At 45.5% G+C, this 25,101-nt stretch overlaps 1 protein-coding gene across 1 annotated transcript in view; it reads right to left on the bottom strand.

The window, feature by feature from the left end:
- LOC144138267 (putative aconitate hydratase, mitochondrial) overlaps positions 1-24,899 on the bottom strand; it is a 40,708-nt gene extending 15,809 nt beyond the window's left edge. The window contains exons 1-15 of the mRNA XM_077670454.1: positions 24,688-24,899; positions 23,844-23,912; positions 23,309-23,388; positions 22,305-22,443; positions 20,868-20,906; positions 18,200-18,280; positions 15,304-15,396; positions 14,495-14,564; positions 13,298-13,438; positions 12,382-12,480; positions 11,123-11,227; positions 10,633-10,724; positions 8,847-8,952; positions 5,489-5,720; positions 1,930-2,114 (exon numbers count right to left, since the gene is read on the bottom strand). Of these exons, the coding sequence (XP_077526580.1) occupies positions 1,930-2,114; positions 5,489-5,720; positions 8,847-8,952; positions 10,633-10,724; positions 11,123-11,227; positions 12,382-12,480; positions 13,298-13,438; positions 14,495-14,564; positions 15,304-15,396; positions 18,200-18,280; positions 20,868-20,906; positions 22,305-22,443; positions 23,309-23,388; positions 23,844-23,912; positions 24,688-24,720 (1,564 nt within the window). The 5' untranslated portion in view covers positions 24,721-24,899. The remainder of the gene's footprint in view (positions 1-1,929; positions 2,115-5,488; positions 5,721-8,846; positions 8,953-10,632; positions 10,725-11,122; positions 11,228-12,381; positions 12,481-13,297; positions 13,439-14,494; positions 14,565-15,303; positions 15,397-18,199; positions 18,281-20,867; positions 20,907-22,304; positions 22,444-23,308; positions 23,389-23,843; positions 23,913-24,687) is intronic.
- Between the last annotated feature and the right edge of the window lie 202 nt (positions 24,900-25,101).

The following is a 25,101-nucleotide window of genomic DNA, read 5'->3' as shown; positions in this document are numbered from 1 at the left end:
TTCACGACTGAGATTTAGCGTTTGCGGGCGTTTAAAATCCATGGTTATGTGGAACAGTCACTCTGTTCACAAATGGGATGTGTCTACGAGAGTGTACATGTTTCTGACGCGATCTTAGTGTGGTATATTCGGTCTGGTGTGTATCACAGTCCAGCGTCGCGGAACCGGCGTATGCATGAACCTGATTGTAGTTACACTGCCCTCAATTTACTAGCAGTGTCTCCGTAACCACCGGTTCCTCAGATGTTCATGCTACGGGTATACACTTCGATGTAAATCAGGTTTGTGCGCTTACATAGTCAGCGGAACACTCATACCTGACAGCACGCCAGTTTCTTTTGCCAATAATATACCTCAGATATTGATCACCACCATTTACAAGCCAGTGTGTGTTAATTTCGGGAATATTCAACGTAAGTGCGATGGATAATGCAGAATTATACTCGGGGATCAGCACACGACAAAGAGGCGTCTTGTTGTAAGGCGAGCGCCGCGGCAAACATTCATCCGCTACATATATCCTCTGCAAGCAGCGCGCAGATGGGCTTAGAATATAATCGGCATCCGTGACTAAACTCGTCTTCGAAATATCGTCACATGGCACAGGCAGCCTGAAGAATAAAGCACAAACTGCAAATCTGAAATCAGAGGGCCTTATTTAATACCACACTCTTCTAACGGCACCTTTCATCGCTTGTGAACTGCCTACCCTGTATACTTCCAAAAACGCGTCCGCCGAACGATCAGCTGTTCGTTGAAGTCGAAAAACAAAATGACAGTGAACGCGAGATTTGTGTGTGTGATTACTAAAACGCTCATTGCTTGATTCCGCTCTGCATTTGTACACACGTCCCCCTCCCCTACCCCGTACCTATGTCTCGCGAAATAGCAGTGCATTTCGCATATAGTACGTTGGTCTGGTGATCCCTACCTGGCTTAAGTTTCGACGAACGTCTTTAGCATGTCAGAAGCTGCACTGTATTTTTTTCATTTCCGTTAGAGCTATTATGTTTCTTCCACACTTGCACAGCATGTATTTTTCCGTGGTTTCATATTAGATTGCCTTGGTTCTTGCTATAAGGCGTGTGTGGGCACATATTTAACGAATATACTTAACATTTTCGCATGGTTTATATTCTTATAAAAGGCATAATTATTGTCCGGGATTGGCTAATCACATCCCCGAAACACATTTTTCTGCGACGAATATATTCGAAACGAAGCCGCATTCGTTGTCCACGCTGCAAAATGAAGCCAACCTCTCACTGTGCCAGTATCAGGTCTAAACGAGGCGACAGTAGAATTCATTTGTGCCTGACGTATTTGGAGGTGACAGGGGTGATATGCTGCTACCGTCGCCGACGCCCGGAAGAGCGGTGACGATGCGCGCAGAACCGCGTCCGCGGGTAGCTCTTGCAGGCGATCGCGTGCTCTACGAAGACGCAGCTGCTTTTTAAGCGACCAAAACGTACTCTTTGCTTATAGACGTCACCATAACAATTTTTCGTAGGGCGCGGAAAGGCAAAAAGAAGCGAAACAGAACCAAAACACTGCACGAGCCCCTATCAGCCACGCAGCGCACATCCCGTCAACGCCGCGGAGAAGCGACGGCAGGCGGCGCAGCCATCGCGAAGCTCGAGGCGTATATACGTTGCGTGTATACTTTTTTGTGCATTTTTTTCTGGTTATTTGACTAATAAACTGTAAGTAATTGTACCTTTCACAAAACTGCTGTTATATGTTTGTAAGAGCAATCTCTATAAGCTACAATTCCATGCATAGCAATGCTAAATGTGTCCACTAGCTCAAGAGAAAGAAATGGTTTTGTGGAAGCACTCAAAATCGGCTGTTTTTCCGCCGTAACGAAAGAGTTTACGGGTAAGCTGCCCTTTACCCACGGAAAAACGCCGATTCAAAGGGATCACTCACCCTTGGCGCCGGTCAGTTCGTCTGTGATGGGGTTGAAGTCCAGGCGTCCGGCAATGGCCAGGGCTGTGACCAGCTCCGGGGACGTCACGAAGGCGTGGGTGGAGGGGTTGCCGTCATTGCGGCTCGTGAAGTTGCGGTTGTACGACGTCACGATCGTGTTCTTCTCCCCTTTCTTGACATCCTTCCTGCAGAGAGAGAGAAGTTGTAGCAGCTTTTAGCGGCCAAAGAGGCTAGCAGCCCAAACAGCACCATGGCAATGATGCTTTCACTGCACATACACAATTACACAATGCTTGACAAAACCTAAATGAGAAGAAAAAGCCATAGTTTGGAAAAGTCAGAGATGATTCCTTCTTGGAGGGAACACACAAATACACCCACTTGTCTTTGATGACTTGATAAGCAAAGATACCGTATTTACGTGAGTAATGAACCCCACTCGCATAATGAACCCTCCCCCCCACTTGTCTTCTTGAAAATTTACTTTTTTGTCACTTTGAATAAAAAATGCAGCAGGAATGTTTTTAATCTCAGCATGGTTGCTGATGCCATAGAAGATTGCAGTAACTTAATATCACGGTACAGTATGCGCAGAAATGCTAAAAACGCATTCCAACAAAAAGAAATCTCAACAGCAGCAGGAAATGTTGGCGCCAACGCCGTGGCTCACAATTTAAAAATTGCGCGCTTGCGGAGCACCACCTGCAGAATACAATACAAACCTTCTTGCGCCATAAAAACGTTGCGGCGAGCGAACAAAGCGCAAAACGCACTCCGCACTCCTTCCCTGCTCATTGCTGTTCTGGCTGGTTTTGGCGGCGTGCGAACAAAGCACTAAATGTACTCTGTACTCCTCTACTCTTGCTGTTCTGCGACTTCGTCATGACGCTCCGTGGTTTTGTTGTTCAGCTGTGTTCAGACCTTTTTTTTGTGCTCCTAGTGCGCACCGCACGATGGGCCAGTACATGAGCTACGCAGCCAGATTTAAACTGACCGTGGTGGAGCATGTGGTGATGCACATGGAAATTGTGTGGCTGTGTGGCACTTCCCTGTTGACCCACCACGTGTACGCTACGGGCGAAAACGAGGCTTTCGGGCAGTGAACAGGGATCGTCATGTGTTTTGTGGGCCCAAAGAGGGAAGTTTCCGGTAGTGGGAGAAGAAGTTTTGGAGTGCCTTGACAGCATGGCAGACTGTGCACTGTGGCCCGACAACAAATGTGAGGTGGCAAGCGATTTCAGTAAGGAGGCCAGCTCCCTGGTGAGTAGGGGGCAACTAGTGGCCACTAGCATGCCGGGAATAAAAAATAAATTTGAATACATAATTACCTACACACGAAGGAAAGTTTGACATCCACCTCAACGCAGCCATAACGCTACAAAGGAAAGCTATATAGCTTTCTAAGAAACTTCGCAGTTGAAGAAAAATTCGACCTGGTCCAGCGGGGTTTCCCCCTTGGGGATTTCCCCTAAATCTCGTCGATTAATTACCTATGTGTTTTTACGAAACTGGCAAGGCTCTGACAGCACTTCTCCGAGCAACGTTATTATATGAAATTTCAACTTTTAAAACTGTTGCAATTTTTTCCCGCATAATGAACCCTCCCCCAAATTCATGCCGAATTTCCTGAAAAAAAAAGTGGGTTCATTGCGCGAGTAAATACGGTATTATTTCAGTGGTGAGGACCACCCTCAATGCCGGAGGCATCACTATTCCGTGACAAGATGAAGAGTCAAAGTGTTCAATGTACCGTATTTACCCGATTCTAACGCGCACTTTTTTTCCGAAAAAATAGGCCGAAAAATGGCATGCGCGTTAGAATCGGATACAAAACCGAAACTGCTGAAACAGCGGAAACTTCGTCCCACCAATCGCCATCGCTATCTCAAGATGGCGCCAAAGGTTTTAGCAACGATTTTTCGGACGCAGCAAGCCTAGGCGCCTAGGCTTTTCTATCGGAGTTCACACAAATCGTCAAATCGTTTCACTTGAGCGCTTGATAACAGCAATGGCAGCAGCGGCTCCCACGCGTTCAAAACGAGCGGTCGGCTGAAGCGTGCACCTCTGCAGAAGCTCTCGGGATGGGCGTGCGAGGCGTGGGCCACGATCCCATAGACCATGGTTGAACGTTCGTCCAGAAGTGTGGCATCGGGAACGCGCTCGAAGGCACCGAGGCAGAGATGTTGTGGTCAGCGGAGAGCGACGAGGAGTGAGACGAGTGAGATTACTTGGGGAAATAAATCGCCCATTTCTCTCTCATTCGTTTGTCTGGGTCAGAAAGTCCCGTGCGCGTTACAATCGGAGGTGCAAGTTTTTTCGTTTTTTTTTGCCAGGAAAATCGGGTGCGCGTTAGAATTGGGGGCGCGTTAGAATCGGGTAAATACGGTAGGCTATAAAATAGCATGACATTTCTTTAATCAAGCACGCAGTCAAATGAACTACAAACAATGCACCGTGTATGGGAATGTGCTGCTAGTTCGTTTTCCCTCTGTACGATGGCAAACTTTTGTGTACGTTTCCTAGTGTCCATTTTTCGTTAAAATCTATGCAGCACAAATTAACAAGTTTGAGTTGCGTACCAGCCACAGCTTGCAAGGATACGTGCCTCTGAATTGTTTATTTCCATAGTTCTTGCGTATGTACGAGAAAGGTTCCACCAAAATAGGGGCTTTCTTAAAGCTGCCTCTAATTATAAAGTTGCAGGCTAGCACTCATTCAATTACCCCTGCCTCTTCTGTTGAGACTCACCAGCTACCAGGCAAGGTCAACCAATCAAGGGCCTCACTTCTGTTATAGAATGAGGGAGGGATGGAACGTAATTCCCCCCTTACATCGTGCAGCTCCAACACAATTCATTCCAGTGTCGTTAGGTCACATACATAATTATGCCACCCGAACACTAATGTCAAGCGTTTGGATGACATAATCTGTGAGTAGACCTCATTAAAAGGAACTGCAAATGTTATCTTGTGCTCGGAAACAAGATACCCTGACCCCATAGGCGTGCGCAGAGTTCTTGATTAGGGGGGGCAAAGTCTTAGCGCTGCGCCCCCCCCCCCCCCCCACATCAACTCCCGACCTCTTCCCACTGAAGGCCTAGCGGTCCGAACGCAGTGCAAAGAGGGATGCTCATAAAATTTTTATTTCAATGCGATGGAATTGCAACACAAAATATTTCTGAGCAGAAATTTTTACTTTCATGAGTTACATCGGCAAGGTATGGGGCAAATTTGGCGCCCCCCTTCAGATGATTAGGGGGGGCGGCCGCCCCCCCTGCCCCCCCTGTGTGCACGCATATGCCTGACCCTCCCCCCCGCTACTTGTGAACAATGCCAGAGGGGAGTGCGCAAAATGAGTGCAGCTGACCAGCCATACTGGACAGCCATTAAAACAAGATGCACCAAGCAACCACAGCGGATAAACACCCACTTCTACTTGCGAGCAATACCAGAGGGGAAATGACTGCTGCTGACCAGTTGTACCGGATGGTCGCTACAACCAGATGCATCATACCACCGCGGTGTAGGAAACGCACCCCTCCTCGTCAGAATGCACCCACCTGTCCCACTGTCCGATGCAGGGGCCGCAGGCGTTGGCCAGCACCATGCCACCGAAAGCATCGAAGATCTTCGACTGGCCATCCCGCTCAATGGTGGCCCGGATCTGCTCCGAGCCGGGGGTCACCGTGAAGGCGCACTTGGCCTTGAGGCCATGGTCCAGGGCCTGCTTGGCCAGGAAGGCTGCCCGGCTCATGTCCTCGTAGCTGCTGTTGGTGCAGCTGCCAATCAGGCCTGCAATTGAAGGAGCAGGAAGGTGCGAGGAGGAATGAGTACAGTATTTACCAAAGTTTCTAGGCCAGGTAGATGTTTCTGGGCAACAAAGAATTCAAAGCAAAGGCTCAACCTTCAAGAGTGACCAAATTAGTTCATGACAAAAAAAAAGGGCAGTGCTTTTGCCAGCATCTTGGCACAAAAGATTTCAGTTCCACTCGAGAGAAAAGCATGTATGTTCAATTTTTCGTGGCCTATTAACATTTGGCACGGTCTAGAAACTTTCGACAAAGGTTGTAGCTCATTGTGAGCTAGTTGGTTTTTGGTTCACACTTCACTGAGAACAGTGCTCAGTGAAAGGTGGATTACAGGACAGAATGCTGCCAAACATGTGCAACACTGACAGGCGCTCAGTTCCAACTGCTTATTGCTGAGCAGCTAAGCGAGTGCCCCTTAGGTCAGAAAGCACTTTTAAAGGGGTCGTGAAGAGATTTCCAAAAAATTGTGTTGTGTGTGCGCTTATAACCGTGGAACCTTGATAAACAAACAATGCATACCCGTTTCGTTGCCCGATATCGGCAAACAGGAAAACAAATGCAGTTTCGGTTTCACCGAGGCTTTCCTCCTCAACTCGTGAAGTGACATTTCAGTAAGTCAGTAAGCAGCCAATCATTGTTCTCCCTCGTCTGCACAATATGTCGGCACAGGGCGGGCTCGCAAAGGGTCAGCTAAAGCTACAACACTGGCGCCATGATAAAACTCGCCCTGCAACTGAGCGGGGAGATGTCTGATCCCTATTACGACTGATCAACATGGTCGAACTTTCAGTCAACAACGCGGGCGAGTGGCGCAAGCAGAAGTAACCACGTTTAACCTAAACTGCATTCGTAAACTGTTTATGCTGTTTCGCACGAGTCTAAAGTGTCGTTTTGCTAGCCGATATTCTTGCACAAGTATGCCGACATCTGTCTCACGTAGCCCGTATACGCGAGATGCGCGAGCATGAAACGTCTGACCTGACGAGATAAATGACCGAACGCTTAAAGTGAGAATTTATTACATAAACATGTTTATCAAAGGAACTTCGAGTAGCCGGAACTTAAAACCCATCCATCATTTACTCATCAAGCGCAACAATAACTAGCGAGAAGCAGCGATGCAGCGCCGAGTCCCGCCATCACGCAGTTCGACGATTGCTTTCCTGTTTCCTGCAATAAACAATGCTGCTAACGCTGTTTCGTTGATTGCATACGCTCCCCTTTGGCTTACTGCAGAAGCGTTCAACAGTAAGTTGGCGGTTAAAGCTCTGGGTTGATTAGAATTTATGAAAACACGACAGACTTCTGGGTTACAAATGCGAAGAGGCTGTTATACAGCAGTTCTTTGCCACGCGCACTTCTCTCGTCGGTAGTGTAGTGGATAAAGTATCCGACTAGGCTGCCCGCAATGTTGGGCTGGCCCGGAGGCCGCAAGTTCGAATCGCATACGGGGCACTTTTTTTTTTTTTTTTGCCTTAGCAGTTCTGTGCCATTTCAGACAAAAAAGGTAAGATTCCAAAGAGAATTAGGCAAAAGAACGTGAAATTCAGCGCTACAAGCTGTACAAATAGCCAGTAGGTCTGAGTTTTGCTGCAATGGTTGCCAGACAACTGAAGCAGTCACGACACCGCTCACGTGGATAGAAAACTGTTTTTTGGCAACGAATAAAGGATGCATTATTTTTAAAATATCGGGTTTGCAGCTTTGCAGAACAATATACACAAAAAACGTTGAACGCGTTGAACTCTCTAATCTAATGTACTTGACGTGACGTCACTCTACTGGTTTTCCCGCTCAATTTAATCCAATCGCCATACAATTTAATCCAAGAGCCAGCCAGTTTAATCCAAGTGCCATCTAATTTAATCCAGGTGCCAGTGAATTTAATCCAAGTGCCAACCAATTTAATTCAGCTCTCTGAAGGTTGTTCAGGGGTGTTTTGTGCGGAATTAGGCACAGCTTTGCGGGCTTTAATGCGTGTGGTGTGATGAAAACATGGTGTTTCTTGATGCCTTTTGTGCAAAATATATGCGCGCAGCTTAATGGACATTTACTAACAGCCGCAGGCCAGGAGAGCAGTCTTGTTTGATCCGCTGGTGGCGTGTGCTGATCGTCTGCGAGATTGTCAGAAGTATCGTCTGCTTGCGTAATGTTACCCCAGCAGATTTGCCAGTGTATTTTTAAGCGAGCAGACGACACTTCTGTTGCCAGCAGGCGATATTTCTGATGATCTCGCAGACGATATTATAATTCGGAAATAATGCTTAACGCTACAGAAAAGCATTCAATTACTGAAAATCAGATTGCAAAGGGCATTTAAGGGTTGTGTCTTTATCGAAAGAGCTTCTGAATGCATTGTTATGCGAAGATCAGACGATACTTCTGACGTGTGTTATCAATGGCACTCTCGCAGACGAGCTGCTCACAGCAACGGTCTGCGCGTGTTAGTAAATGTATATTAACTTATTAAGCTGTTTGCATAAGATATTTTGCACATAATGGATCAAGAAACACCACGTTTTTACCACACAACGCGCAACAAAGTCTGCAATGCTGTGCCTAACTGTACAAAACACCCCTGCACAATCTTCGGACAGCTGGATTAAATTGGTTGGCACTTGGATTAAATTGGTTGGCACTTGCATTAAATTTGCTGGGACCTGGATTAAATTAGATGGTGTTTCGATTAAATTGGCTGGCGCTTGGATTAAATTGTATGACGATTGGATTAAATTGAGCGGGAAAACCTGTAGTTGTGCTGCCGACCAACGATGTGCGCATGGTCGCTTGCGATGCGCCTCAAAACAAGAATTTCAAAGGCGCCTCCTAAACTCGAGAAGCAATGAATCGTGAAAATATTTGGGATTTATGTTCTTAAAAGGTCGTTCAAGCAGACAAAATTAAGCAAGGACAAATGGATTTTCTCTTCACGACCCCTTTAAAGCTTGCCTTGAAAGAGGTACAAATGAGAGCAAATTACACATCACACAGCACCGGTGAATAACAATAACGATGTATGAACTGCCCAAAGCACTTTCGGCTCAACTTCCGCATGCAAGGCAACCCCGTAACTTGCCCCTCCCCGCGGAGCGCAGGCGGCGCCACTTACCGACACGGATGTCGACAGGCCAGCCAGCGTCCTTAGCATTCTTGCCCAGTTGCGAAATGGGGTGGGCCAGGTCGGGCGTGAAGGGACCATTCACGTGGGGCTCCAGCTGAAAGGAGAGGGCAGAAGAACGACCAATGGTGATGATGCTAGTCCGTTTGGAAACTGGCTTGGCATGGCTTGTCTCGATTTTGTTATCACCGGGTGCAGCCCCCTTGGCAGGCATGCAATGATGATGCACAAGACTTCAAATTCGGGCGAATTGACACTAAATTGGGAAGAACAGTGCAGATCAAACGAGCATAAAACGGGGATGTCGTGTGATGAAACAAGAAGCACCGACGTGCCCGGCTTGAATCGACCAATGCGGCAGTTTCTTACGGGCTCCTAATTTGCTAATAGAAGCCCAGTCCTGAAATCACCTCTGCATGTACACTAGAACTCTGGGGAGCGCAGTGGGTTTGATCTGTCTGGTAGTCACAACGGTGCAAGACTGAGTGCCAAGGTCAAGAAATCCAGAGGCGTGCGTCTACTGGAAGTTTGAACTAGGAGTTGATTTGCCAAAACTGCACCTAGCGAACACGTTAGTTTTGACAACGCAGTGATTTCAAATGTGCAACAAAAGCTCGTACACACAGACGTTTCTCTTATTCAGCTTTGTCTCCATCAGAAATTCAGCTTTCATCGGCAGACATACAACACGTGGCTTCATGTACAGTGCTGTGGCAAAAAGGTCTGCATTCTATGCCAAAACACCATTCAATGTCGGTAAAATTATTATCTAAACAAGGCGTACACTCACTGCTCACTCAACTACTCGTAACTGAATACAAGCTGCTCACCATACTTTTGTGTGTGCAACTCACACCCCATGTACTGCCCACACAAAAAAATATCAAGCACGCTATTACTTCTGTGATAGCCCGTTAAAGCGATGTTTCAGTCTATAAAGGCCACACAATAGAACCATCTCACACTTTTCTGGGCAATAAAAGCACTGTAGGGTGTACAGCTCATCAAATAATCAATCCCCTCTACACTCAAAAATGAAGGCCGAAGCTATTGTCGACAACTCTGCTTCTACCCAGTCCCGCACCCCTTATCTAATCTTTCGCACCTGCTGGGCACACTGCCTCTTATCTTATCAGTTGCGAAGTTCCATTTCTCCTATCTCCACACACAGTTAACAGTGGGCTCACAGTTCAAACCCTGCTGAGCACGAGGTCGCGGGTTCGATTCCCGGCCGCGGCGGCCGTTTTTCTGATGGAGGCGAAAAGCAAAAACGCCCGTGTGTACGAGATTTCGGCGCACGATAAAGATCCCCAGGTGGTCAAAATTAATCCGGAGCCCTCCACTACGGCGCGCCTCATCGCCTGCGTTGCGTCGGCACGTTAAAACCCACAATCAATCATCAAATCAAGACAGGCACTAATCCCAACTATTTTATTAAAATAATTTACGCCCTTTCCCATGAAACAGCATATGCACAAAACGTGCAGGGTTCAAGGCAGGAAATCACTTGTGTGAAAGAAAAAGAAGGCATGCTAACACTGCGCAAGTTCCCCCTCTTGATGCAGAAAGCTTCATTCACTTTCCAAGCTGCGACCTCAACATTTCAGATCACAATCACAATCACACTGCAATCAATCAGTCTATACCATTACAAACGCCGCCTCGCTAGCTTGTACACTGCTAACACTGCTTTTAATCCCCAAAACTTGGCATGCATTTTGGTACAGAAAGTGCAATAAGCAAATAAGTGTCACGCAAGGACAAATGGCACCCCCACCTCATTGAGGTTGATCTCAATAACCTGGTCGTATTTGCAGTTGGGGTCGGGCGTCAGCAGTTGCTTGTGGGACTCAGCGGCGGCGCCAATGTCTGCGACAAGGGAAGATTGCTCAATCAATCAATCAATGAGTACAAGCTCATACCATACAATTGCAGTCCCCATACAGCAGCTAGGCCTCACGGATAAGCTGGTTCACACGTTTTTCTCCCAATACCATCAGCCACAAAGCTAGTCTCGTAGAACAACAGACTGGTTTACATGTGACTGCATCACATGACAAATTAGCCACAAAGAAAAGCAACGTTTTCAAAGGCGCAGCAATGAAGAATACCTAATTAGCCTTCCAAAGGTGTTGGTTCATTTATCTCCTCATAGTTATAGAGCACAGCCCAAATGGTTTGCAAGTTCCCGATCTTGTCTTGCATTTGAGGAAATATTGGAAACATCGTGGAGTAAATGTTTCACCAACAGGAGAGCAGTGACCTACCCTTGCGATTGGTTGCTGCCAGGTAGTCCCGCATCCTGCTGTTGTACGGGAACACCGACGTTGTGGCGCCGATTTCGGCGCCCATGTTGCAGATCGTCCCCATACCTGGATGAAAGGAAGAGGAAAGGAGAAAGTGGTGAAACTGTAATAGAAGAAGATTTGAAAAAGAAAGAAACGCTGTCTGCATCTTTGGGCAGTGTTATGCTCAATCCCCAATCATAATGCAGCTAAATGCAGCCAATGCTACCAAACATTGCTTCACAATGCATGCTCTAAACTTATCTCCAAAACAACCTCCGAAACAATGACACCAACTACAAGGGTAGTCAGAAAAGTTGGTAATGCATTAGAAGCCATAAAAATGACCAGACAGGAGCGGGTGGTAAAATAGAAAAACAAATGCCGGGAGCACTCCGGTGTGAAGCCCACCTGCTTTGATTTCAAGACAATTTTGTGGGTACTTCCTTCAAGCCCCCAAATAGTCGCAAATTTGTACATGGTTACAAAACATTCACTCGAGGTGACACAGAGATGCTATTGTGAATGCTGGTGTCATGCATGTGGGTGAGTGCAGAAAACCGGACAATATGCCACCATGACCGTGCATCCAGGCCATCAAATACAAAAATTAACACCCTGCATGCCATAAAAAATTTATACCATCATACCATACTGCCCACTTCACTGAGGGCGAGATTCCCAACCTGAATAGTGAACCTTCAGGCGCAAAAATTCACATAGCAAATATTACAGTTCAGGGCTTAAATGAGCATATGGTACAATTCCACTAATTGCGTTGTCTGTTCCAAGAACAGCTTTAGCTTCCTTTTTGAAGACATGCTGTTACTGCATACATCAATCAACTCCTCCCCTCCAATATGGTTCGTGGAGACAAGAAGTTCGTGCACAGGACACATTGCCTCCAACAAAATGTCACTTAACGCTTGGAGCATGCTAAATTGACCTCAACTGCCCGCTGTTACAGCACAGAACTTAATGAAACAACTATTAGCAGAAAGAAGTTTGATCAGTGGATGTTCGTACCCTAGCGTTACAAGCACCTTGTCATCGTATACAAACAGACCAGCCACCTGGAACTAATCTGGCCTGAAACTGACCCACTTGCAGCGAATTCATTCTGCCAAGCCGTATAAAGCATCGCGTAGTTCATAAATACAGCTTTATAAAGAATAGCGCAAATCATGCACCAAACGATGCAAAATGGTGGTACAAAAGCCTGTGCAAGCTTGGGCTCTCACCTGTGCACGAAATAGACTCCACGCCCGGGCCAAAGTACTCGACGATGGCGCCGGTTCCACCCTTGACCGTCAGGACACCAGCCACCTTCAGGATGACATCTGCAGGTGTCAATCATCAGTAAACACTTGCCCAAAAATGTGTGCCACCAAGTACCCCCACTGTTCTACAGCTGTGTCAATTAATCTATGTTTAATGACGATGCACAGAGGCGTGTATTTAAAATTTCACTTTAAGGGGAGCTGAACTAACAGGAGAAAAAAAAAAGAGCAAGGGCATAATAAAGGGAGGAAAAAGTTTTGCAAAGTAGTCTAAATTCAGCAATAAAGAACATGAACCTTGGGATACAGTAGGCATGACTAAGCTTCCAACTAACTGCCCTTGTTTGTTTATTTTCATGGACATTGCAAGATGGCTGATCCACATAGTGAGAGTAGATTTGACTCTAGGCATGATGCATCACTTACAACAGAAAAATAGTTATCAGTAGCAGGAAGAATCAGCGGCCTCATCCCATCCCCCTCCCGAAAACCCAAAAATGTTCCCCACTGAAGTGTTTAGCCTTCATTGTGTGAAAACTGCTAGCCTTGCGAGGTGCCCTTGTTACAAATTAAGCCCAAAATGTATGGGAGACCGTCTTAACTAATGTGGTGCACCATTCCGAAACTACGATACAAGACGCAGCTAATTTTACACCTCAAGCATTTTTGCACCTTCAAAACATCTAAAGACCTCTTCACATTAAGGCGCAAGAAGATCTTAAAAAAACTAATCACCAACGGCAGGGGTGAGCAGGCTGCTAGCAACAATGAAAACCGCATGCCACTATCCGAGGAAAGGAATAGCTCAGTTTAGTTCCTCTGAGAAAAAAAAGTCCGAAGGAGCTGCAATGTGTAATTTCCACGATCGGCCACTCACCCTTGGCCGATGTCCAGCCGGACAACTTCCCGGTCAGCTTGACGCCAATGACATTGGGACACTTCAGTTCCCAGGGAATGTCGGCCATGACATCGACGGCGTCTGCTCCGCCCACACCAATGCACAAGCCACCAAGGCCCCCTGCAAAAAACGGACAGCCCATCGGAGACCGCACAATATACTGTTCAATCCAAATGGTTCCTTCGGTTGACCACAGTAGCCTGAGTAGTCCATAAAGCTCAAACTGCGTGCATGACATTCCCTAACCCTAAGCAAAGACCGTTCCTTTTGTTTTTAAAGCGAAAGCTTTCTTAGTGGCACCAATGGTGTTTTATCAAAAAACTAATGCATTTCCCCATTGACCAGTTGGTCCACTGTAACCCTCTGAGAAGACCTCTGGACACATGGTGCGTGCGTGAAACCAGGGTTTCATTCTGTCAAAACGGTTATTCAAAAATCTGGAAAAAGGAACGCTTCTAGATAAGACAATACACGCATCGATCATGAAGCAGGAGTAAAATAGTATGTACACCTTTATCTCATAAACCACGTATCGGTGTACACTTAAATCGTTCGCAGATGCATTTACTTAGTGCACGAAAAATCATCGCGTGGGCTCGTTTTTCTTTTGCGATTTGGGTCCTTGAAGATTTGATGAGCGATTGCATACACTTTCCTAGGATTGGACGAAGCTTTCACACTTCTCTCACATATCGGTATACCTTTAGATTGTTCGCAGATGCGTTTACTCAGTGCACGAAAAATCGTCACACTGGTTTGTTCTTTGTTCGCAATTCACGTCCTTGAAGGTTTGACGATCGATTGTACACACTTTCGGCGAAGGTTGGGCGCACTTTTAGCTTTTGTGCCTCTTTCAACTTTCTTTAGTAAAGGATGGCAAATTTTTTTCACAGCACTCTAAAATTTCTGGGTCTCCGAGAGGAAGCGTCGAAGTGGCAGTGTATTACTTCCTTTTTCACACCAAAAGATGAAGTGGGAATTACGCAACAGTATTTCTTCGTTTTGTACAGTACTCAACATGCAGTTGCAGCCAATTAAGGAGGTTACATATAAGGATCATTTTATTTAGAACCAGGACCATTCAACAGCCTGTACAGCATCCAGCATAAGTGGCCCAGGGTGCAAGATTTTTGTCTCGTATTTTTGGAAAGAAGAGGTTAAAATAACAGAACTTGCCTCCATTGGGTGTGTGGCTGTCTGTGCCAATGAGTAGCACTCCAGGAAAAGCATAATTTTCCAGAATAATCTGCAAAATTGCATGGGGAGAGAAAAAAAAACAAAAAAAAAAACATATAACTAAGACAATGCATGCGCACATGGAAGGGTTGGGCTTTCCTCGGGAATCAAAATAAACCATTACAGCAAATCCATAACCCGGACGTTACAGCACACTTCGTCGTGTTTAACGACGAGTGGTTTTCACGAGAAACAAAGGCCTCAAAAGAAAGAGGTTTCGACTTTAAGAGGTCACTGCCCGGTTAAAAAGCGCTATCTGATCATGCATAAAGTAAATCATACTGGTCACGCAACCCAGCTTAAGGGGAAACATGGGTCCGAAAACAATTTCTTCTAACGTGAAAGAACTTAACTGAATTTCTTTTAATTGTACAACTTGTCAGTCTTGCTGCGTTTTTTTGGGACTGATATCAAATCTGCCATTATATTTCAAGTCAGTCAGTTAGCTCCCAAGATAATTAGAGATAATAAGCCATTTTTGGAGTAACAATAGACAATACAGTGTTAGTCATAAAACTGTACTCTTCATATTTTCTAATACTACGAATACTGGTGAATGCACTATAAGAAGCAGTTTTTTTGATGCATCACTTGGAACTAATTTTATAAATCGTTAAACTTTGGCTTGAAATGGGCATCCAAAATGGTTCCTTGCCACTGGTGCCACCAAGTTTAACAAGCTGTAAAATTTAGTCTCAAAGTAAATATCAGACAGGGACTATTTTCCCCCCACCAGAGGTACCACTCACCTGATGAATGATGCCGCTGCCGGGCTTCCAAAAGCCCACACCATACTTGCTGCCGGCCGTGCTCAGGAAGTTGTAGACTTCTTTGTTCAGATCCTGATAAGACACAAGGCCCGAGAAGATGCAGTTTGCTTACTGTACCATCCAGCTAACGTAAAACCTTCCCATATTCTCCCTTATTATTTCTTTTTTTCGCGAAAAAGTCACTAGGCAGAATCGGCAAAGTGAGGCAAAACTATCGACTGAAGTGTCCAACGTTAACTAGCCACAAATATCTGCTAGTACAATGTACAGCCACTCCACACCTTTTCGAGATCCTGGCAGGCCATGGGTCGGCCCAAAGTAGTGAATTGCCGAAAAAAATTTTTCCCTCTACTTTGCCTACAATTGTGCAAGTGGCCTAAATCAACAGATACAAAAGACGCCCTCACTTCAGATTGACCACAAGCAGTCGTCAGCGCTTTATCTCGAGACCAAAAATGTGTCACCTTTATTAAATTACTATGCCTCTGAGTTTTAGCCACCCTCAGTGAAGACAAGAAAAGGCTGTACAGAAAAGTACCACAAGAAAGTTTAAACAAACTTTAAGCACTGAATTATGCACAAGAATTCACTTACTTTTCAAGCTGGGAAACAGCCACCCAGTTTGGCAGCTTTTAGTAGTATCCAACGTTTTCGCCGGGGTTGTGGAAATCCCGAATAGCAGCTCTCAAATCAAATACGGAATCACAAAAGCATTTCTGTTGTGTTAAGGTGACAATTAAGCTACCGTGCTACAGTGTCAGAAATACTCAGTAATTACTTTAACTCTTTCGTTACCACGCCTATTCAAATCGATCACCGGTGATCGATGATTTATATTGCCTATTTCAACATGTTGTAGTTGTTTCTCGTACACCTAATGCGGCCTGTGGTTAGTCTAGGCACTGCCCTTCTAGAATCAGTTTAAATTTTCCCGCTCCGGCGACATTGAGATTTTTGACGGCGTTTTTTGCGAGCTTAGGTGCGTGTGTTTTTGAGGAAGGGGGCGTGGCTGCTGCACTTGAGAAAAAAGGATGCACATCGTGGTTAGGCTGCATTACCATAATATTTTTTTGTCAAAAGGCTTCTGGCAAGTCAAATACCAAATAATGAGGTCAACTTTGTAATCCGACAGTGTTGAGAGGTGATAATTACTTGAAAATGGCCCCAGCTATTCACTTATGATCTTTGGTTCGGTCAAAGGGGCAGCTTTATTCTCCCAAAGCTTATTTCTGATGGTCCCCCGCATGTCTAGCAAGTGTGCCTGCCATTTTCAACCAGTTTCCAGCAGTTTCGGTTTCGTTTTTGCATTGCGAAATTCATATTTGGCGCTACTACGCAGTTACCCAACTACAAGCTCATTTGCCATGGCGCCTCCGTTCCCCGCTACTGCTCCTCAAAACAAGCATGCCGCTCGCGCTTCCACTTTATCTACGCCTTGCTTTTGCGATAAGAGCTTCCGCTGAAAGTCAAACGATAACACCAAGTCGTCGGGTATCAGTTCAGACGAGGAGAACGCTTCCAATTGGCCTTGAACACCACCAGCTGTTCACAGGCCAGTTTCGGTTTCATACGAGGTATTTCCGGAGGTCTAGTGTCGCTTCTTAGTAGTACTATCTATTCTGACGAAGTCTCCAACAGCCTTGTATTTGTTTCTTTTCAAAATTGTTAGGTGGCGCTGCAATGTGTAGGCTCGAGGTGCTGAACTCGCTTCACAGCCTGACGGCGGCTTGGTGAAAGCTTGCTGGGCATGATTCTAGCGCATCGTGCCTTATTCCTGCAAGCAGGGCTACCATAGTGAGTCAGAACATGATAATAAACTGCAAATGAAAGTTCTGACTGATAAGTGATCATCAGAACGTCAACAAGCATCCACCAAAGAGTTTGGTTCTCAACTCCAAGCCGATTTTTTTCACATCGCTTGCTTGCCTTCAATATTGTGCCGGTCATAATCATTGACAAGGTGTTTTTACATCACGTGGAGGCTAATTTGGGCCTTTAATAATGTCAAACTACCAAATTTCTTCCAGAGAACCATCTAAAATAGCAAAATTTGAAATAGTGGTTGGGCTTCACCACATGGCACGGGCACCACGCGCGCTAACATTTTTTTTATATCTCACAAATTGCACTGCGCAACTCAATTTTTTTTCTAGGACAGGTTTTTGAAATGTCTACCTACAAAATGTACATTCTAAATTTTTTTCTACTACTGGTCGTTTATTATACACAACTTACTTTTTCTTATTTTCTGCGACGCGTGGACAAAATTTTCAAATTTGATATTTTTTTTCGCAATTATTATTTAGGAAAACATTATTAAAACTGGTATCGTTAGAAAGCGCGTGGAATAATCTGCATTTTATGTCACTGCAATGTGTGCCTAACCAATATTTATAGCACAAAAAAAATGTTTTGTTAGACCCTTCAAAATTGGTCAATTTTGCGCAGTAACGAAAGAGTTAAGAACAGGTGTGCAAGACAACGCATGTGACAGTAAAACAAGGTGTGTTTCAAACTCTAGCAAGCATATTTGCCGAATGAGCCAACTATTCCGGGACCCTGAACCCTAGACATTTGATTCACAAATTGGAACATTCAGGGACTAGCCACTGGCTTTGTATTCATCATTCATTGTAGGGTTTAATGCGCCGACACTACGCAGGCGATAAGGCGCGCCATAGTGGAGGGCTCCGGATTAAATTTGACCATGTGGGGGGATCTTTAACGTGCGCCGAAACCTAAAACACACAGGCGGCTTTGTACTCATACACCAGAGTATTCGCACACCCTTAATTCTTTTTTTAGTGCAGTTTTCAAGAGTGTCTATAGACGTACGCATGTGCCAAAAATGGTCGAGTAAGACAAAAGAGCTTACCTTGGCCCTGGCCAAATCTTTGGCTCCACCAACTTGGGCCTCAATCAAGTGGTCGCAGTGAATGGTCGATGGGACCGCCACCTGCCAACAACACGTGCCACCGAAAAGCTTTTGTTCGCAAGTGCCAAATCCCCCGTCAGAACAGAGCATCAGGTGCAAAATGTTTAAGAACAATGCATTGGGACTGATCCAGATTTCCTATTAACTCTTTCGGGACCGCTCCATAGGCCTTCGATCACATATGATCGATGGTTTCGTGAGCCTGCAGAATACAAATTTTTGCTCGATGGAACACCTAGCGACATCTAGGAGATAGTTTGAAAACTGGAGTTTTCTCTTTTGTGAAGTTTCTTTTTTTATCGCCAGGCGGCAACGCGTCAGATATTTTATTCTGACGGGCAGTGGTTTCAAATGTAAACAAACATGGCGTCATACTCGCGCGAGCGCGATAACAAATCCGCCTCGTCTCGTCTCGCATATCTTCGCCTTCTACTGTGGATTTTAACGATAAGAGAGGCAGTGAAGAGTCGGAATGTGGCTTTAGAGATTGGATTTCAGCTCGAGTGAGGATTCGGGTGTCGATCAGCCTGGAACATCAAATCGCGCTCAAAGGTGGGTGTTGGTTTCGGTTTCAATTGGCTCTGGAGTAAATATGTGCGCTCGAAATATGTTCTGGCTGGTTTATATTTGTTCGCTAGGGTGTTAACTACCTATGGTGGTGATCTCGTGCCACCAGTGCAGAAACGGATGAAGTTTTCGCCGAGACGAGAGCCCGGCGGGTACCTGGGCGACAACGTAGCCATGGCCTTAGTGCCAAAAAGATCACACACAAAACAAAAAACCAGTTACACCTAGCCGCATCAAACTTTTGCGATGAAGAAACAAAGCATTGTGTTAGATTTTGTATATCCTGAAATAATTTTATTATGTTTTAATATTTTTATATTTACGCTTTTTTCTATCTTTATCTGTAGTTTTTTTACGAAGTTCTTACTTTCAGATTTTTTCATGGTTCTATCGTCAGTGTTGAAGTAAAACTTGGTATTGTATGTCAAAGAGCATATAATTAGCTGCATTTTGGTATATGGTAAGGCAGGATGGTGTCTTTGCTTTATGTAATAAAAAATTTGTACCGCGACCTCCCTTTTTCATCACTTTTTCCGGCGGTCCCGAAAGAGTTAAGATCAGAGGCCCATGCATGTTGACCCAGCATGTTTCAAGTAAAAAAAAAAAAAAAATAAATAAATAAATAAAAAATAAACGAGAAAAACTTGCATGGTAATAAAATTATACCCCTGTCACACGGCCACTTTCAATTGCGATCGAAGTGAATCGCGATCGAGTTTTCGAGCGCGCTCGACGCACTGCCGCTGCTACACGGCCTGTTTCAATCGCGATCAAGAAGTTGCACCGCTTGCACTTGTGTACGTCAGATGGCGCTAACAATGTACTTGTGGCCGGCGTCTTATAATTTCACGCGGTCGTAGGTATACGTAACTATGGAAATGTTACCGCACGCTTATCTGAGTCAAGTTATTTGACACAATTTGTGGCGTTAGTTGAAGTTGTCACTTTCTGTGCCATTACTGAGCGGGGACGAGAGTATCGCCGCTTTCGTTCGATCGAGCTCGAGAAACCACGATTGAGTTCGAGCGGGATCGAGCTCGATCGCGATTGAAACTGCCGTGTAGCATGCGCCCGATCCGGATTGAGCTCGATCCGGATCGACTCAATCGCGATTGAAAGTGCCCGAGTGACAGGGGTATTAGAGTGTTCCCTTCTCTTTACAGTGATGCTGTGTAAGCTGGTGGTTAGGCCAGCAAGTATACGCAGGAAAACCTCGCCTAGAAAAGACATCATCGTGTGCCGGCACCGCTTTAGCATAGCTTCACCTTGCCGCGCTCCGGTGGTACTCGTGTCACCCCTGTAGGAGGTGCGATACACCTGGTACAAGCATGGCTTCGGAAACGCGTCGCGGGGTGACTCACTCTATCGCTTGTTGCGCTGAGTGGTGCAGTTTTGGTGGTCAAAGAGAAGAAGTAATGCCAAAATGAAAGAGGCTAAAATGGCCGAGAAGTGATAACGTTAATCAACTTCTTAATTAGCGTCCCACATGCCAGACCACACAAGCCGAACGACAGCCAGCGAACGAGTTCAAAAATTTTGAGCAAACGCTCGTACTGTTGCGCCGTCCACTACTCTAAGAGCTTCACCGCAAAGCTGGAGGGCACGCATATAGTGTACACATATTTTAATGACTAAGTGTTCATTGTTCTTTGAAGGGCTAACAACGGCACCAGGCAGAAAACTTGACCGAACCAAACTAGGAGGGACCGCCATCTTCGTGGTTTGTCCAGTCTTCGCACCGCGAGTGCGAAGCTGCCCCAATTTTTTTTAAAATAAATTTAAATAGACAAAGCACGACAGAACCTTGACAGATATGATGACAGATCCATAGCATATTCATCATCAAAAACTCAATGCCTTCACATCTGTAGTTTCTATCACACTTGGTAAAACTGCAGCCCCTTTTCTACTGAAGCCCAAGAAGCTAAAGTGTTGATTCAGTGCTCAGGTCTTTAACCCTGCGCCCGTAAAGCACGGATATTAGGGCATCACAGCAGCTGCTATCCATGAGGCAGAAGAAAGCTATCAGCTGCTTACTCACCCTCTTCAGACCACTCGAGATAAACTGGAGCATGGCCATCTGAAAGCAGAGAGATAAGAGAACACTGCATCAGCTGAAGCTGTTGCGTCAGCACTGCCCCTGGCTTATCAGCTCGTCATTTGCATGTCTTTGGTGCTCTGAATGGTACACCCCCTACCATCATTAGCATCAGCCCCTTCCTTGTAAACGCATGCCTCCTCCCCCTCCTATTGTAATCCCCTTTTGCTGAGGAACCTTAGCAAAACCTGAGGAAGAGTACTTTACCTGAGTAGTTTAGAGTACTCTAAAGTACTCTGAGTACTTTACCTGAGAACCTGAGGCAGAGTACTTTAATGAATGAATAAATAAATGTCCACTGCAAGATGAAGACCCCAAGACTTCCAACCAGTACTTTCCTGTGTCCCGCTAATACGCGAATGAAATCTTTTGTAGGTTTGTTTTGCCTACTGTCTTGTTATTTACGACGCAAAAATAATTTCTCAGTTGTCAATTTTTAATGCAAGAGCACTTCCGTCACAACCTCAGAAAGGTCCTAATTTGTAGCAGATAACTCGGAACACAGACATGTAGACATTTTTTATATATAGGCACTGTACACCATTGCAAGTGCGTGCATATGTGTGTTTGTGCATGCATGCCAGAAGCATCTTTGACCCGGTCAGCTAATTAGAACTCTCAGAGAAACAGATTCAGTGGTCCTGACGTATACATGTAGTAGAGTAATTGATTGATGTTACACCTTGGGGCATATTTTCATCAGAATACAAACACATACATTTGTACACAGCACACGAAATTCAAGGACATTTGGCCATGGCAGATAACATTGCTATTTCTAGCTGACAATTTTTCCTACTGTAACACTGTTGCTGTTGTCCAGTTCTAATACGTGCACTATGTTTTGCCATGTCCCCAGCCCCACCGTATAAAACCGTCGCGTGGACAGCAATGCTCTGAATAGACAAATAAATATGATGGAGACACCTACATGCCCTCACTACAAACATACGACAGCGGTAACTGCCAAAATGTTATTTAATCTCCCTGCTGCCTAGATGCAGTGTTATTCGTTTCCTATCCCTAAACGTTACTTCTACCATTCTTCTTTGCATGGCTCCTTGAAATGACCCAAGATGCCCCCATAAGGTGCTTCATAAGATTCCACGTTTCTTCCGAGGTACACACTAGTTGTAGACCACACATTTTATGATTGATGCTGCCTTGCCCCTGCATTCTTGATCGGGCACTTCACACAAGGACCTACAAGTTGGCACAAGCGGAGTAAAAATCCCACAACGTGTAGCGCAACAATTACAGACACATCCGAGCAAACAAAAAGGACTCAAAACGAATGCTCTTCCTTGTTACTCTGCGAGCAGATTGTGGTTTAATGCCAAACGCGCCAAAGCCCAACAACCTTGGCGTACACAGGCTCACCTGAGCGGTGGCATCCTGCATGGCTACCCGGTCTGGCCGAAGGCGAAGGTAGCTCTTGCCGCGTTCAATTTCCTGGTCAGCGGGCTGGTCCAGGTGAGAGTAGAGGATTTTCTCCGAAAGCGTCAGGGGTCGATTCAGCCTGCACGGGGGGAGTGCAGTCAGCATTCAAGTGCAACACCAGTGCATGTTAGTGCAATGCAAGTGCAGCACCAGTGCAGGTAAGTGTAACAGCAGTGCAGAGCAAGTGCACAACAAGTTCGCCAAGTGCTGCACCAGTGCAAATCAGTTTGAAAGCAGACACAAAGGGTTGGGCTGCTGAGAAGCTACTGTTCCAAGTGATAACAGAGTGGGTACCTGCTAGTACTAAAATGAATTATGGCAAACAAGCTGTGCATTCGTCAGCTGCTTTTTGGAGAAATTTCTTCCCCTGCACATCAAACATACATTAATTAACTGATGGCTTGAACATACATCAGTCAATATAACTCCCTTTTGTTTTCTCCTCATATTCATTCAGTGCAGAACTGCGATCCCTCCTTTTGCTTGTATTCCATTCTCAGTGCAAAATTCTAACCACTGCTTGTATAAATGTTTATTTTTTTAAACGTTGTCATTAGAGCAAGTCTGCTTGCAGTCTCAAGACTGTGGGAATCTCCTTTTGTGTATAATGCTGTACACGTGTTAAATATTAACAAAAAAAATACATTGAATTTCAGAAGCTCTTCTCTTCGCATAAAGCCTGTGGACAGTTTTAACATTGTTACTGCAATTAATTTGTGGTGGGGGCTTCAACATAAAGCCAGGATAAACGCTTGTAGCAACAAGGGACGACAAGATGATGGCGTCATTTGATGTGAACCGAGTTACACAATTTCACAGAAGAGAAAGCACAAATGGAAGTGGGTTAGAACGGCCTTTTGAAAAATATTTCCATCAGCTGTTTTTCAAGAACTACAAGGCTGCAGTGGGCCTTGCAAACCACGATGCAGTTTTTGTGGACATACCTTTTTCGAACAATTTCCAGATTCTTCTCGAGTTTTTCATAGGGCAAGTAGTGGTCGGGCTCAAACTTGCTGATAGCAACCTGCAGTTGAATGAAGGGTATATTTGACAACATTCCAAACACTAATATAGCATGGAGAGTAAATAAAAAATACTTGAGCTAACCACAGACACATTGAAGGGGGTATAAACATTCTATAGCTAGTGCGCGTCAAAATATGTCTTCTGAATTGTTCAAAAGCCTCCCGCAACCAAACTTAAACCAGAACTTTCAATTTTCACGGAAAGATGTTTACTGTTCACAACTAAAAGAAAAACAGCTGTAAGCCCCCATTAAACCAACACCATCGGGGACATGAAACTGTCTTCGCTATAAGCGATATTTAGTTAAAAGCGGAGTTAATTTGATCTGAATAGAATGCTTCAGGAACCACGAAGCACTTCGTATAAAGGTTTACTGCGATCGCTACAAAAAAAAATTAATATAAACAGAGATACAAATCAGAGATATAAACAGACTGAAATGCAGAACTTCACCTGCGCGGCCGCACTTGAAAGCGGCGAGACATGCAGGGCCCGTGCCTGGATGAAAAACCGCTGTGCCACCTGAAACGAATAAACGCCGCAGAGGTTACCAGGGTTCCATGGGCTTCGCTGCACGCTGTGGCCTATCTTTCTGCAGTGCTCCACTTTCTCTTCGACCTTGTGAGATAAAGTTCAGTGACCCACGTCAGTTCAGTGACGTAGGCGTGGCCACGAGTTTGGGGGTCACATTACCCCGTCCCGTACCTCTCACACTGCGTTTGTGTTCGCTTTTTTTTTTTTTTTTTTTTGCGCCGGAGTTGAGTTTATAAACTAACTAAGCATTTGTGAAATGTTTTCTTTTTGTAGTTCTACAAGATACCCTTCTCTTTGCCGAGTTTACGGCGCACGAAGCCACCGGAGCAGAACTTGAAAAAAGGGGGCGAAGTGATCAACGTTAGCTTTGCGGCTGTCCGCAGCCAGGCGACCGTGAAATTTTGTTCTGTGCAAGACAAAGCTTGCGACTCGCGTTGCTTTAACGCACCATAAAAAAAGGGCCGGCGAATAAGCATGCAATGCATTCGCGAGTGATTCCAGACTCGAAAAACGAGCTTGCAACATGCCGCACATACCTGCACGGTCTCGCCCGACCATACCCAACGTTACGACTTTTACAAACGCAGACTTTTCACGCTAGTTTCGCAGCTCCATTACCAACTAATGACGAACAACTAGCCAGTCATTCTGTGCGTGTAGGCAGTGTGGCACGCTATCTCCGGGTCGAGCCCAATCGGGGTCAAACGTGGACACCCGCAGGGAGACGAGACGTTCGTGAGAAACTTGAAGGAGTCGTGCTCACCAAGCAGGCGCAGGCTCTCGAGGTGTAAGCCATGGTTGCTGAACGTCGCTAGCGCTGGGCACAGCGCGATCGGCTTCGAGCAGGCGATTTGGAGGCTGGACGCAGTGAAGGACGCAAAAGGACGGCCTGGGGTCGCAGTCCGGTGGACGTCGGCGCAGCGATCCCCAAGCGGCTACAGCGGCTTGCCGCCGCGAAGAGCGTGCGCCGCTTATTTCTGGCAACACTGCGCTAGGTTGCCAGACGATTGGTTTAGTTTGGGCTGATGATAGCGTCTGCTTGCTTTCGGTTTCGGAAGTCTATGAACAGGAGTCAGCTTTTCCCAAAATAAACGAACAGGACATTTTCGTTTCCGTTTTCGCCGCACTTAAAGAATTTCTTGCGGGTTTAAATATGTTCCTAATAATCGCGAAATCA

The sequence above is a fragment of the Haemaphysalis longicornis genome, unplaced genomic scaffold, assembly GCF_048455015.1.
Source record: "Haemaphysalis longicornis isolate Haplotype H1 unplaced genomic scaffold, Haemaphysalis longicornis Haplotype H1 scaffold_5, whole genome shotgun sequence".
Lineage (NCBI taxonomy): Eukaryota > Metazoa > Arthropoda > Arachnida > Ixodida > Ixodidae > Haemaphysalis > Haemaphysalis longicornis.
This window is presented reverse-complemented; position numbering and strand designations above follow the sequence as displayed.